Below are 14,494 nucleotides of genomic sequence, written 5' to 3'. Positions count from 1 at the left end.
CGAAACAGGGACACAAGTGAACAGCAGAGGGCAGCAGCACGCCGCCCAGCGTCCAGTCTGCCAAGCCAAAGGAGAAGAAGACGTTGTTTGGGAACGATTTCGGGCACGCCGTGGGGGATCTTTGCTTATTTAAATTCTTCGGAGTAAAAACTAATGGCTTTCGCTGTGCCTGTGTGGCTTGCGGTCCAGGAGGAGCTCCTGGCACAAAACGAGGCAGAATGCGGAGCTTCGAGCTGTTTTGACGCTTTCGACGATGAAGCTCTTTTTCAGTTGTTCCACCTGAGCAGACCCTGCATCCTTTTCATCGCAGACGCCGTCCGCATCCGCATGAAGGACGCCGCCCCCAAGAAATCCCAGCTGCCCGTGGACGAGATGGTCATGGTGGCGCTCAATTATTACGCACATGGGGTCTCCACCACTGCCGTGCTGCAGAAAGCCGGACTGAGGCAGACGGATTGCCCCACGACTGTGGTTGGTACAATCTCGGGAGTCATAGCAGGGATGTCCGATGTATTCATCTCTTTCCCGCTAACCCTGGACGCCAGAACTAACGTCGCCTTAAAGATAGAGAAATTCTGCGAAATCCCAAACGTGCTGGGCGTCTTGGCTCCTGCGCACTTCAAGATCAGAGCATCTCCATATGAAAAGGACGCTTTCAGGTCTTTTATCAATGCCCTGGGTTACACATCGGTTGTAAGCCAGATCATATGCGACTGCGACGGCAACATACTGAGTGTTGAAAAGTGCTGTGTTGGTGGCACGTTTGAGCAAGAGATGTGGGACTCCTCCTTTAAAGGAAGGGAAATGCAAGAGGACCTGCACAGCCCGTTTTGGTTGATTGGTAAGAGCAGTGATGACCTCTTGTGCAAATGTTTATTTAGAAATGTAAACTGGAGTGAGGTATCAAGTCAAGCATAAAAACCTACAAAACTATCATCTGTTTGCGTCTGACGATGACTGGTTGCCTAGCAACAAGAAGACGCCCAGGAAGACCCCACCCCATCATCTAAACTACCTGAAATTCTGCACTTCCCCTACTTGGGTCACCCAGCAATAACCCTTCCAGAAAGGTGTAAAGATCCCTTGATTAAGTAAAGGTGTATGAGGGGATGCAAAGATACAGATATAAGTTAAGGCAATGAATGCAAGGCAGTTATTCCCAGAAAGAACGGAGCTGCTCTTTAGTGTTTCTATCCCCTGAAAAAGGCAAAATTGACAGTTGGCAAAAGTATTAACTTCTTGGCAAACAGTTGATTTCGCTGGAATAGTTCATTCTTTTTACAAAACGCACAAATAAAATAGTGTTTTAACTTCTTACACATAAACTTACTGGGCATGTTATTAATGCATTATTACGTTATTATTCATGACCTCGATTCAACGGGGTGATGGAAAATTTCGTCAGAGATTTTGGTCAATGTTTCTTGATTCATATCAGATTGCTGCAGATTTGTCAGCTGCACATCCATAACGGGAATCTCCCTGATCACCACATCCCATTCTTCTGTCGTCCAGTTTCGATGAGCCAGTGCAAACTGTGGCCTCAGTTTCCTGTTTTTAGCTGACGGCTGTCGCACCCATTGTGGTCTTCTGCTGTAGTAGCCCATTGGCTTCAGGTGTTTTCACAGATGACCTTCTGCATACCTCAATCGTGGTTACTTTTGCCTTCCTATCAGATCAAAGCACTCTGGCCATTTTTCTCTGACCTCTAACATTATAAGCTGTTTTCTGCCAGGGAACTGCTGCTCACTGGATATTTTCTTTTTCCTACCATTATATGTAAACTCCAGCGCTTGTGTGAGGAAATCCCAGCAGACAGTTGTGAAATACTTAGACCAGCCCATCTAGCATTAACATCTCACGTTCAAAGTTCTTTCTTTCCCACTGTGATTCTCACTTTGAGTTGTGGAGGCCATTTCAGTACAGGGAGCTCATTTTCATGCTCAAGAAACCAGTTTTACATGAATTGAGCTTTGTGACATGGCGACTATCTTGTCTAAAGGAGTCACTAGAAGATGGGTACACTGTGGTCATAAAGGGAGAACATAGTCAGCATCAATATTTAGATCTGGGCTCTGGCATTTAGAAGATTCTCAGTTTGTAATCAGGGATCAAAGTATTCCGAGAATGGCTCTCAATAGAGTGGCACCTGTGTGGTCCACATTGTTCAGAGATGCTCTCCTGCTCTGATATTCACTGCATTTTCTTATGTTTCATTTGAAGGTGGGAAAGGCTACCACTTAAGCAAGCACGTCTTGACTCCTGTATCACTGCCCGAGAACAACAATGAGATCTGCTTCAACGAGGCCCACACAAAGATCCTCGATGTCATGCAGACGACACTGGATTCCATGAAAAGGCGTTTCAAGTGTCTGATGCAACTTGGTTTTGCACAAGAAGGCTCACTTAACAAACAGTCTAACATTATCAAAGCATGCAGTGTGCTGCACAACATTGCTAAAAAGTTCTCTGTCCCTCCCCCGCCTGACGCTGGTAAAGCTGAGCCGCTATATCCTGGCAAGCAGCAGTCAGGGCCAGTAGAGATCAAACAGGAGGCCCTCAAAGCCAGACAGGAAGTTATTGATAGTAAATTCTCTGCTGTGTCCAACAGTCAGGACCCCTCAGGTAGCAACGTCACAGAAGAAGATGCATAAATGGTTGTTTCTGGTCTATGAAAGAGGATCAATGACACACTGAAACCAAAACTCAGCTTTTATATTTCTGTGAATGTGAAATATTATATTTCTTGTAATTATTCCTTTGTTTTGTACTTATTTTTAATAAATTCATTTTTTAAACATTTTCAAGTCATCAGAGTGCTATTTTCAAACATAAAAACAATGACAACAAAAATAATAATATTACATATTTAGAAGAGATGCAAACTGAATAAGATCTGAAGTGTGCAATGCATATACAGCAATAGTTAAGATGTAATAGTTTGTATTATTACATTTAAAACCAACATATTGCTTATAGACAAATAGTTTTTCATTGAGTGCAGGGTTGACACTACGCATTTGCGTTTTGCCGACGGAGCTCTTGGAGGGCAGTGGCATTGACGTATATCATATCTGCGTTCTCGTACGTGTTCTCATAAATGTTCTCTTCATTCGTGTCTTTTGGTTGCAGACTGTCCATGATGCACTGGTGCAGAAAAACGTACTGAGACTGAAAAGGAAATACCAGAAGTTGTTGGTCATTTGAAATGCAGAACTTCTGCCAGGGGAGATTATGATAGCTTCTTGCAGGCAACATTGCTAAACAGTTTCACAATAAAGCATTTCATTTTTTTTTCTGAAACAAAAAGATCCAATAAAGCTTTGTTTTATGAAAACAAATTTTCAGCTCTCTTACTTAAAAAGATGTAGACATAGACCCTTAGAGAGAAATGCTGGCTCTAATGTCACAACAGGACTATAATAACATTTCAATCAAGTGTTTTGCTGTCTAAATTACTACTTAACAAAACTGGGCATTAAATATATTTTAAGCAGGCATCTGTTGGTAATACCTACAAAGTCTGCCTTGTTCTGAAAAGTTGAACAATAGAAAAAATCCTTTTCAAACTCATATTTTAAGATGAAATGATCAAAAATGAGGACCCCAATTTAAAAAACAAGCAAACAAAAAAACAACTGCATATCTTATGATGAATAAAATGCTGTCTGTGTGTTGTTTCACCAGCTGTGACTATAAAGAAATACACGGTTAGCTAATTAAGGAAGTAGTGGCTCAATCAGAAGCAGTTTAACACAGTTACCTCCGTCTGCACCATGTACGGTCGGCTCAGTCTCATCTTGTGTACGAAGGCATTGATGCCGACCGCTTGTTCTTTCTCCAGCTGCTGAAGCAGCACATCCAGGGAAATGATAGTGCCAGTTCTCCCGACTCCAGCACTAAGAGAGACACAAGCGTCATAATAAGACAGCAAAAGGTTTTTAAGGTCACATAGAAAGCTCTCATCACTGTGTCTGTGCCAAAGTTATTGTAGTTAACAAAAACGAAACTAGAACCTATAACTAGATGTGAAAACTGTTAAAATGCAGAATTGGACTTTTGAAAAAAGTGAAAAACTATAATGTGCAATACTAATCCTCCCTATTGAGGAAATGTCTTTGGTCAAAGTTGTCATCACAGTGAGGATTTGATGCATGTATTTGCAATTTTTAATGTAATATCTGTTCAAAACTTTTAAAAATATACCCCTGACAAATACCCTCAATGTTCTAATCATAAAAAACCCACAGAAACTAATTAAAGCTTCAATAAAACTGAACATTTCCAAACAGTAAAAACCAAAGTGAAACTAGTTAATGCAAAATGAAACTAAAGTGAGCTGAAAACAAGACATAACAACAGAAAGAAAAACGGATTAGAAAACACAAAACCTGAACAAACTGTTCTGTCACAACAGACACACTAGCTGGGTGGATATTGTATAAAAGCAACTCTGCACCCATGTAAAAGGAAACGCTTATTTCGTACCTGCAGTGAACCACAGTTGGTGCTTTGCCCCCTTCTCTCTCTATGTGCTGTCTCACCAGTCCTCTGAACTGGATCAGGACCTCTGTGCACTCTGGGACTCCATGATCAGGCCAGGCAGTAAAGTGGAAATGTTTAACTGTCTGTTCTTCTGAGGTTTTTCTCTGTGAGGAACATTCATATACAGTTACTTTATGTCTATGTCTTGATATTACAGCAATTATCAATCAACCATTATTCTTTTAAAAGCAACATTAACAGCTAAAGCCTTTAATGTTTTCTATTCATGTTTTCTAGCCTTACTTAGTACCATCTACACACACACTCAGAAGATATAAGTAAGTTTTTATACATCTTTCAGGTTGAATTCTCTCAGCGTCCAGTTGGTCTCCTGTTGCTCAGATCTCATGGTTACCAACAGCTCTCCATAAAGGCATGACTTGCTGTCTGCAGGCCAGTATTGTTCACACTTGGTCTAGAAAATTGAGCAAAAAGCAAAAAAATACATGTACAAAATGTATTTTAATCATAGATCTTGATCTGTTCTTTGTGAAGTGACCAGTATGTTTCCTCCTGACAACCACTTCCTTGAAAGACTATCAAGGAAAGCCATCAATAAAACATTTTAAGATTTTCCTGAAGACTTACCCGCCCTCCTTCAATGCAGTTGGTTACCATAACGATCGTTTTAACTCTTTGTTCCCAAATCATTCTCCAGAAATCATTAACAGTAGAGGGCAGAGGGCCCTGAGTGGCAATGTACTCTCTGTTACTGCTGTAGCCCTGAAAAGCAGTGGACAAAGTTAATATGTAGACTAATTTAGCTTGTATGTCTTCTGCTCGTTATAGAAATTAAAAAAGAAAGCTCATGAAATCACACAAAGGTGCTTGTTTATATGATCTCTGTATGGTGTAGTTATAAAGAGATCTTTACTGAACTTTATCTTAATGTAACACTTACCGGCATGTAATTGGCATTGATATAGTCTGAAATTCCATCAGGATCTGATGTAGTGAGCTTCACACGACACCAGTCATCTAATACGAGAAAACAGGTGATTTAACTCCAGTGCACCTCCAGTAGACCTGACATAGACTGCTAGACTGAGCTCACAACAGCACGGTTCAACAGTCAGAGGAGAGACTCACATGGCAAGACGTTATTGAAACGATTCTTCGCTTTGTTTTCAGGTAGAATAGCAGTCTTTCGTGTCTGGTCTGTTCCAACAGGAGCGAGGCACTGCATGAACGCAGCAGATAACAAAGCATGAAACGGAGATATTGGCCATCATAAAACAAATAAAATGGTAAGATATAAAACAGTAAAGACACAAAAACAGGAACACACAGAAGCAGAAGAGGAAAAAAAATCTTGATCTTTTTATGCACCTCATATTCTTCGCTGAAGCCTCTGTTCTCATCCAAACTCAGCTGATGGAAGTGATTCGGAAACTTTGCAACAGGAATAGATCTAAAAATAAATAAATAAATAAAACATAAAAAAAGTAAAATTAATCTTACCTTTGTTTTGACCTAATGAAATAATACAGATTATACAATAGTACTTGGCATTAATGATTGTCTCTCAAACGTATTCATTAATTTTGCCTTAATTAATGTTTTTTCTTCATTGTGGGTAATTGTCATTGTAAAAAAACACTTACTTGCTCTGTGTGTTTGATACTTTGGATCCACCAATGAATGAAGACTTCTTTCTGCTGCAGGATCAAAACATTAAATTTGATAAATGTCTTGATTTAATCTACTTTATTCTTGTCAGTGAAGTGAGACCCACCTAATAATATCTGGTCTTATGAGGAAAATGAAGACAACCAGAGCGACCAGGAGACCAAAAAGAAGCACACCAAATACGGACCCTGCAATAACTCCTAAAGAGAGCAAAAGCATAGTTAAAATGCAACAAAGTTAAAAAGTTTAGAGGTTTATTTTTACACTTGAGTGAAATGAAACGATTTGTAATCAAGTCAAAGTTGAAAATACTGTATACTGTTATGAAGCAGTAACATGGTAATATAGTTACTTTTACTCACCCCTTGGATCAGTCTGACAGTAAAAAACATGCGGTTCAGAACTCCTCACCCCAGACAGTGAAGTTACAGACACCTTATATTTTTTGGCAGGTTGGAATCCATCGATTATGATCTCAGTTTCAGGACTAGCTACTGTGTGAGTCTTTCCAGTCACATTCACCTCCGCATTAGTCCACTCGCCCTCTGCGTCTGTCCATTTAATAAGAACAGAGTATCCAGCTGCCCAGTACTCACAGTGAGCATTTAGATTAGGAGGAACTGAGTAAAACAAGAAAAAGGTTTTACAATCACAACTAAAGCAGAAAATATATGACTTACAGTAAATATAATTGAACATTTTATACTATAGAACAGAGTCTATGAAAAGTGCATCATTTTAAAATTTGTTCTCAAATAGAAAGATTATTTGCTTTACTTTTAATTCAAAGCAGTACCCTACAGTTTATAAAGTTTATTATAATTTATTATAAAAAACTAAAAATAAAGACCTCAACATTGACACATTAGATATTGAAAGAATTACTCATTTTCTGCTTTAAGCTTTTTAATTTCTTGAGCTAATTTATCAGAACAAATTGGTCAGTCAATAATAAAATGATAGTTAGAAGCTCATATATTAATACTGAATCATATTATATAACTGTGTTAACCGGTAGTATGTAGATTGTATATAAAATTTATTTTCTGCAAACCTTTTTAAGATTAAAAAATTTAATGCAAGGGCAAAAACTAAAAATTAAAAATTTAATTAAATAAATTCACAGATAATCTTTCTGTAACCAATATGACTGAATACTTTAAGATCTTAAAAACTAATTTACAGATTAAAAATATGTTAGTCCTTCAAATGGTTTCTGTTGTACTCACGAATTGTTAATTTGTGTTCACACTGCAGGAAAACTCTGGAAGACTTTTGATACACAAGAGAGATATTATAGGTGGCACCAGGGTAAAGTCCAGTAAACGACACATTTTCATGTCCATCACTGACATGAACGTTAGGTCCATTATAGGCTCTTGCGGTCGAGAACAAGCCTTCAATCTTTGCTTTGATTGATGAGTTGGTAACTTTCCAGTCTGCACTGGCACAGTCGATGGCTGAAATAGAGGAGAAAACAGTTATATGCAGGAACCTGCTTCTTGTTTTTTACACAACTCATTGAAAAGAGACAAGAAAAAGTTATAAAAGTCTAACAGAGATAATTTTTTTACCTGTTACAGTGAAATTCGTATAAGGAGTGCTCCTAAGTCCAGCGAACACTGTGGTTAAGTTGAAATCATACTGTGATCCAGGCTGAAGAGATGTCACTACTTTTCTGATTGTATCTGAGGACCTGTCTGACACACTATCTGACACACCATTGATTTGAAGGTCGTATTCCCAGGCTTTATTCATGTTCTCCCACTCTAGAGTTATGCTGTTAGTAAATCGTTCAGTCACACTGACCCAAGGCACCACTGGTGGAACTGAAAAAACAAAAACAAAACTCAGAAGTGGAATTTGTTCAGCTTTTTCTTTTAAAATGAAATACAGGAGTATAGAGCTAGTTCAGTTATCACAAGCTTTTACATACTTAAGTCTGAGTAGGTGTGTGAGCTAAATGGCTCAGCATCGATGTATGTTTCCAATCAGGTGATCAGATCAGTCAAAATTAAATAAATAGTGTGTACTAATAATATAATAATTAGATAATTATTGTATAAAATATAATAATTAAGCATGCTGCTCGCTAAGAGCACATTATCCATATTTGCTGCTCTATCACAAGCACAAGCCTATCATCAGGGTTAGATGCACACTTCCTTCTTCACAGAGATATGGTTGGTGGGTGGAGCCAGGATGGATAAATGGCACTGCAGGCCAGAAGGAAAATACAGAATATCGACTTGGACTTATATTGTCCATTTAAATATATTATATCAGGAGCTAAAGATGAAATAAAGACAATTTTACAAAGTCTGATTCACAATGTTTCATCCTTAAGTAACCATTTATGTTTCCTAAGCCTTTAGAAAGTATAAAAATTTAATTTCAAATTCTAATGTCCCCTGTCTAATGTTGTAAATGTACATCAGACAAAAATAGGAAAATTTAACAAATGTTTATGTTACGAGAAGCTAGTATATAAGCATGTTCCCAAAAAAACTGAGAAAATATAGAGAAAATATATCTCACCGGTAACAGCGATGCAGTTTACTCCACTGCTTCTGACATTTCCAAACACAGTGAAGAGAGTGAAACTGTATCTGGTTCCACTGGTCAAATCTGACACTCTGTATTCTTCTGTAGAATTACTAATGTTGATCTTTCTTTCATTAAACACAAGTAGATAATTGTCGATGTTGGGGACTGTTTTCCACTCCAGAGTTATGCTGGTCTCATTTTGTCCATTTTTCTTAAATTCATCAGCGTTACGAGGAGCTAAAATAGAAAAACGTACAAACAGGAAACTGTAACAACATTTTCTGTCAGAAACAGAAACATGGAGCGAGGCTTCAGTTTCAGTATTTCTATCAGTCCTTTTGAAAAATATTAGGTGAGCTACACTCTTCTATTTCTGAGAAACCTTAAACATCATTATAGAGCTCTGCCCTTGTTCATGTTGTAGAGGAGCATCAACTGTGGAACATTTTAAAGGACTATGACTGTTTTAGATGTTTTTAATCTGTTAACGTCCACCAGGTTAGCAGTAAGCAGTCTAGGATTATAGGTAGGGTTAGTATTTGACATATTCAAATTGGAAAATTTAACAAATGTCTATGTTATTATTCTGTAGGATGTATTCTGGGATGTTTTTAACCTTGTCCCACTCCAGTGGTATACTCATCTCATTTTGATGCACCACAGTCACATTATTAACACTTTGTGGAGCTAAAGATAACAGAGGAAAGTGGCTTTGATTAAAAACACACACAAAAAAAACTAACAACTCTCCATCAGCTAAAGTTTCAAGTACTAATGAGCCGGTCCATCCTGGTTTATATATCTATGTTAGAGAAAATATATCTTACCAGTAACAGCGATGCAGTTTACTCCACTGCTTCTGACATTTACAAACACAGTGAAGAGAGTGAAACTGTATCTGGTTCCACTGGTCAAATCTGACACTCTGTATTCTTTTTCAGAATTACTAATGTTGATCTTGCTCCCATTAAACACAAGAATATAATTGTCGATGTTGGGGACTGTTTTCCACTCCAGAGTTATGCTGGTCTCATTTTGTCCATTTTTCTTGAATTCTTCAGTGTTACGAGGAGCTAGAATAGAAAAACACACAAAGAAACTGTAACTGTCATGGTCCCCGTGTCTCGCCGGCTGACTCCGTGTCAGGCGACATGTTTGTTTTTGTTTTGCTCTCTCTCTCTCTCTCTCTTCCCGCCCCTGGCCCACGCACCTGCACTCGTCATCACACCTGTTGCCGATTCCAGTAGATTAAAGCACTACTTAAGAGGCCGGGCTGTGCTATTGGAATCGTTGAGCTATTGGCGTCAGTCATCCTGCAAATCAGTAAATCTGAACCCGTGAGTTTTGTGCGACTTTTGTTAACTGGAGTTTTCTGTATGTTTAGCTCATCCCTGAACCCGTTTGTGATTTTGGACAAGTGAGCAGTAGGAGAGGAGTTGGACTCTTTGGAGAGAGAGAGGAGCGTTTTGGACCCTTCCCTGTTCCTCTACGGACCCTGGAGCTCCGGACCCCTTTTCCCCTGGCACTCTGTATATATATTAACCTGGTGTTTCCTTCACTGTAAATAAACACACTGTTTTCTTGCACAATATATCCCTGGTCAGCGCCTGAGTCCGTTTAAGGAACCTTGACAGAAACAACATTTTCTGGCAGAAACAGAAACATGGAGCGAGGCTTCAGTTTCAGTATTTCTATCAGTCCTTTTGAAAAATATTAGGTGAGCTACACTCTTCTATTTCTGAGAAACCTTAAACATCATTATAGAGCTCTGCCCTTGTTCATGTTGTAGAGGAGCATCAACTGTGGAACATTTTAAAGGACTATGACTGTTTTAGATGTTTTTAATCTGTTAACCTCCACCAGGTTAGCAGTAAGCAGTCTAGGATTATAGGTAGGGTTAGTATTTGACATATTCAAATTGGAAAATTTAACAAATGTCTATGTTATTATTCTGTAGGATGTATTCTGGGATGTTTTTAACCTTGTTCCACTCCAGTGGTATACTCATCTCATTTTGATGCACCACAGTCACATTATTAACACTTTGTAGAGCTAAAGATAACAGAGGAAAGTGGCTTTGATTTAAAAAAAAAACACACACAAAAAAACCAACAACTCTCCATCAGCTAAAGTTTCAAGTACTAATGAGCCGGTCCATCCTGGTTTATATATCTATATTAGAGAAAATATATCTTACCAGTAACAGCGATGCAGTTTACTCCACTGCTTCTGACATTTACAAACACAGTGAAGAGAGTGAAATTGTATCTGGTTCCACTGGTCAAATCTGACACTCTGTATTCTTTTTCAGAATTACTAATGTTGACCTTGCTCCCATTAAACACAAGAATATAATTGTCGATGTTGGGGACTGTTTTCCACCCCAGAGTTATGCTGGTCTCATCTTGTCCATTTTTCTTAAATTCGTCAGCATTACGAGGAGCTAGAATAGAAAAACGTACAAAGAAGAAACTGTAACAACATTTTCTGTCAGAAACAGAAACATGGAGCGAGGCTTCAGTTTCAGTATTTCTATCAGTCCTTTTGAAAAATATTAGGTGAGCTACACTCTTCTGTTTCTGAGAAACCTTAAACATCATTATAGAGCTCTGCCCTTGTTCATGTTGTAGAGGAGCATCAACTGTGGAACATTTTAAAGGACTATGACTGTTTTAGATGTTTTTAATCTGTTAACCTCCACCAGGTTAGCAGTAAGCAGTCTAGGATTATAGGTAGGGTTAGTATTTGACATATTCAAATCGGAAGATTTAACAAATGTTTATGTTATTATTCTGTAGGATGTATTCTGGGATGTTTTTAACCTTGTTCCACTCCAGTGGTATACTCATCTCACTTTGATGCACCACAGTCACATTATTAACACTTTGTGGAGCTAAAGATAACAGAGGAAAGTGGCTTTGATTTAAAAACACACACAAAAAACCCCCACAAAAAAACCAACAACTCTCCATCAGCTAAAGTTTCAAGTACTAATGAGCCGGTCCATCCTGGTTTATATATCTATATTAGAGAAAATATATCTCACCAGTAACAGCGATGCAGTTTACTCCACTGCTTCTGACATTTACAAACACAGTGAAGAGAGTGAAATTGTATCTGGTTCCACTGGTCAAATCTGACACTCTGTATTCTTTTTCAGAATTACTAATGTTGATCTTGCTCCCATTAAACACAAGAATATAATTGTTGATGTTGGGGACTGTTTTCCACTCCAGAGTTATGCTGGTCTCATCTTGTCCATTTTTCTTAAATTTGTCAGCGTTACGAGGAGCTAGAATAGAAAAACGTACAAAGAAGAAACTGTAACAATGTTCCCAACAAAATCTTGCATTTTGTGTATGTTTTAATTAGACTGAACATTTTGTTCAGTGCTCACTAACCTGTCACAGCACTGAATCTGTATCCACTGCTGTTGAGTCCCTTAGATGCGGTGATGAGAGTGAATGTGTAGTTTGTCCCAGCAGTCAGAGAAGTGACCACATGAACTATGGGTCCTTCTTCAGTTTTATTAATACCTACTGTTATATCACCATATTGCAGGATGTATGTTGAGATGTTGTTAACCTTGTTCCACGTCAGAGTTATACTATTCTCATTTTGTGTCACATTCACTCTGTCAACATTATCTGGAGCTGGAAAAGAAAAGAGGACACACAGTGGTTATAGTTAAAAAAAGAACAAGAACTGAAGCACTGATTATACTGCTTTCACTCCTTTGTACCACTGTGCCTTTTGTTACATCATCAGGAGCTGTGATGAGTTAAGAGTGGCGTTCACCTTTTACCACAATAAAAACCCAGAATGACATTCACTTCAGTTTCACCAACAAAAGTCAAAGGATAGTGTTTCATTCTTACGGGCTTTTGTTGTTGAAGATGTAGTTGTTTGTTCTGTTGAAGTCAATGGAGTAGAACTTTCTTTTTTTTGAGCCAGTGAAGTGGATTGTCGTGTTGTAGTTGTCAGCAGATTGGTTGTTAGTCTTGTGGTTGTTTCTGGTTTTGCTGTTGTAGTGGAGTCAGTTGTACCCTAAAAACACAAAAAGAGTGAAAACTGCAGAATCTAAAATTTGTAAAACCAAATTGCCATTGAATACCCAGTTAACCTGAGGCTTGGCAATCTCACAGAGCGATGTTTGTTGCTTTTAATTTTACATTATATCATGAACATTATGTGAACAGAAGCGTGACTGGCTGATTAAAGATGTAATTCTTAAAGATATTCTCTGATGTGCAGGAAACAAATAAGTCGGTATCAAATTATTTTAGCATTTTATGTGTCAGCTTCTACAAACTATATAGCAACATCTAAAACATAAAAATCACAGAGCTGGCAAAAAAATGTATTAAGTGTTTGTTTTCACTAAAAATGCAAATCATGTTTATTATTATATTGTATATTATAGCTACAGTTACTTAATCAGTGTTCTATAAAATATCTAACACATTTCTCCTCGGACACACTCTTTAAAATTCCACATCTGATCTGATTAAATCATTAAGACTGTATCGTGTAAGTGTTTAAGATATTGTTGAATTTAGTTTTAACATTATTTCTTCCTTCATGCTCTTTTTGTTCTCAGAGGAAATGATAATAGATTGGTGTTGCAAAGAAGGAATAAATTCATGTTTAAAAAGATTTTGTTGTTCCTGTACTTCTGTACAAACCAGTATTTTACAAAACAACTATGGTGTTTCAAATACATAATGAAGCATGTCATGCATTTAGGCTTCACTGTGGTTTTGACTGTACTGTTTCCTTTTGTCGAGGGTAACCTACACTGAGCTTCGCTATCTGATCACCATCAAAGTGAAAGGTAAAAAAAAAACTTACCCAGAGTAGACTCAGGAAGACACAGAGCAACAAGTGGTCTGAGATAAGAGATAAAAGCTTCATCGTCTTCAGGACTCCTAACTGGCACACATACTTTGAACTTGTTCAATTCCTTTGTTTTCCCAGGATAACCTTGTAGCTGCTATTTTCAGCACCTCTGCTGGTATGTTGACAAAAACCACACTTAAGCTTGGCAAAGAATTTCTCTGACCCTGCACTATGATAACTTTAATTCAAAGTTGTTGACTTTTAATTCTTAGCTACATCCTCCTCTCGTAACCTCTGGTCCCTTCTCATATTGGCAAGTGACTAAGTAAATAACTGCTTCTCCTTTCTGGCCTTGTACAACTACAGAGACCTTTGCCCCGCCTGTTACTTCCTTATTAACGGTCATGCTGTGCTGCTTGTCAAAGGTACGTCAATCAAGAACATTTGCCTCTCTTACATGTTTATTGGAGGTAATTGCTGTATATCAGCTGCTATTTATCTGTTCATGCTTGTGGCCGCTTGTGTGCCTTTATTATGGGCAAATAAAAGATGAGACGTTTTTGTTTATGATCACAGGTAAAGTTGTGAACTGCTACTTTGAATAAATAATATTTGTGTTGTTTTATTTTAAGAATTTCCAGTTTTTTTAAGGTTTTAAGTAAAATCACTGTTTAGGTTCCTCCGCTGATTGCTTTCACAGCACAGTGGATCTCCTTCTTGTGTCTTAGCACTGTCTCAGAAAGTTGTGATATTTATAGCTTCCTTGTGGTTGATCTCAATAAGGAACTGCGAACAGAAACTTACCCTCATACTGTTAACTGCGCACAAAGTCATAACAGTCTTTATGGTGTCATATTTTGAGTAGCGCTCAATAAAAGTGCTGCTATTTCAAAGAAAATTGTTGTCCACTGTGGAAACATGATGGGGAAGTTAG

At 38.0% G+C, this 14,494-nt stretch overlaps 2 protein-coding genes across 2 annotated transcripts; one reads left to right on the top strand and one right to left on the bottom strand.

Annotated features, from left to right (window-relative positions):
- Nucleotides 1–54: 54 nt before the first annotated feature.
- On the top strand, nt 55–2,802 carry LOC146381749 (putative nuclease HARBI1). The gene is made up of 2 exons (XM_084937852.1): nt 55–841; nt 2,224–2,802. Exons 1-2 carry the CDS (start codon nt 154–156, stop codon nt 2,652–2,654), a joined length of 1,119 nt encoding a protein of 372 aa, XP_084793978.1. The 5' UTR covers nt 55–153; the 3' UTR covers nt 2,655–2,802.
- A 19-nt stretch (nt 2,803–2,821) lies between these two features.
- On the bottom strand, nt 2,822–13,903 carry LOC146381748 (receptor-type tyrosine-protein phosphatase H-like). Its single transcript, XM_084937829.1, has 20 exons — nt 13,573–13,903; nt 12,600–12,768; nt 12,123–12,374; nt 11,768–12,013; nt 10,919–11,164; nt 9,549–9,794; nt 8,713–8,958; nt 7,749–8,003; nt 7,404–7,634; nt 6,537–6,794; nt 6,281–6,374; nt 6,150–6,203; nt 5,875–5,956; nt 5,635–5,725; nt 5,447–5,523; nt 5,134–5,268; nt 4,838–4,960; nt 4,489–4,649; nt 3,764–3,899; nt 2,822–3,171 (listed from the first exon to the last, which is right to left on the bottom strand). Exons 1-20 carry the CDS (start codon nt 13,633–13,635, stop codon nt 3,013–3,015), a joined length of 3,324 nt encoding a protein of 1,107 aa, XP_084793955.1. The 5' UTR covers nt 13,636–13,903; the 3' UTR covers nt 2,822–3,012.
- Nucleotides 13,904–14,494: the final 591 nt, after the last annotated feature.

Source organism: Perissodus microlepis, chromosome 8, assembly GCF_051167445.1.
Source record: "Perissodus microlepis isolate ML-2025 ecotype Zambia chromosome 8, ASM5116744v1, whole genome shotgun sequence".
NCBI lineage: Eukaryota > Metazoa > Chordata > Actinopteri > Cichliformes > Cichlidae > Perissodus > Perissodus microlepis.
This window is presented reverse-complemented; position numbering and strand designations above follow the sequence as displayed.

Coding starts and splice junctions, on each gene's coding strand:
- LOC146381749 (XM_084937852.1), top strand. CDS start 154: ATGGCTTTCGCTGTGCCTGTGTGGCTTGCGGTCCAGGAGGAGCTCCTG. Junction 842..2,223: donor CAGCCCGTTTTGGTTGATTG/GTAAGAGCAGTG, acceptor TTTCATTTGAAG/GTGGGAAAGGCTACCACTTA.
- LOC146381748 (XM_084937829.1), bottom strand. CDS start 13,635: ATGAAGCTTTTATCTCTTATCTCAGACCACTTGTTGCTCTGTGTCTTC. Junction 7,635..7,748: donor TACGAATTTCACTGTAACAG/GTAAAAAAATTA, acceptor CCTCTATTTCAG/CCATCGACTGTGCCAGTGCA. Junction 5,524..5,634: donor TTTCAATAACGTCTTGCCAT/GTGAGTCTCTCC, acceptor TTCTCGTATTAG/ATGACTGGTGTCGTGTGAAG.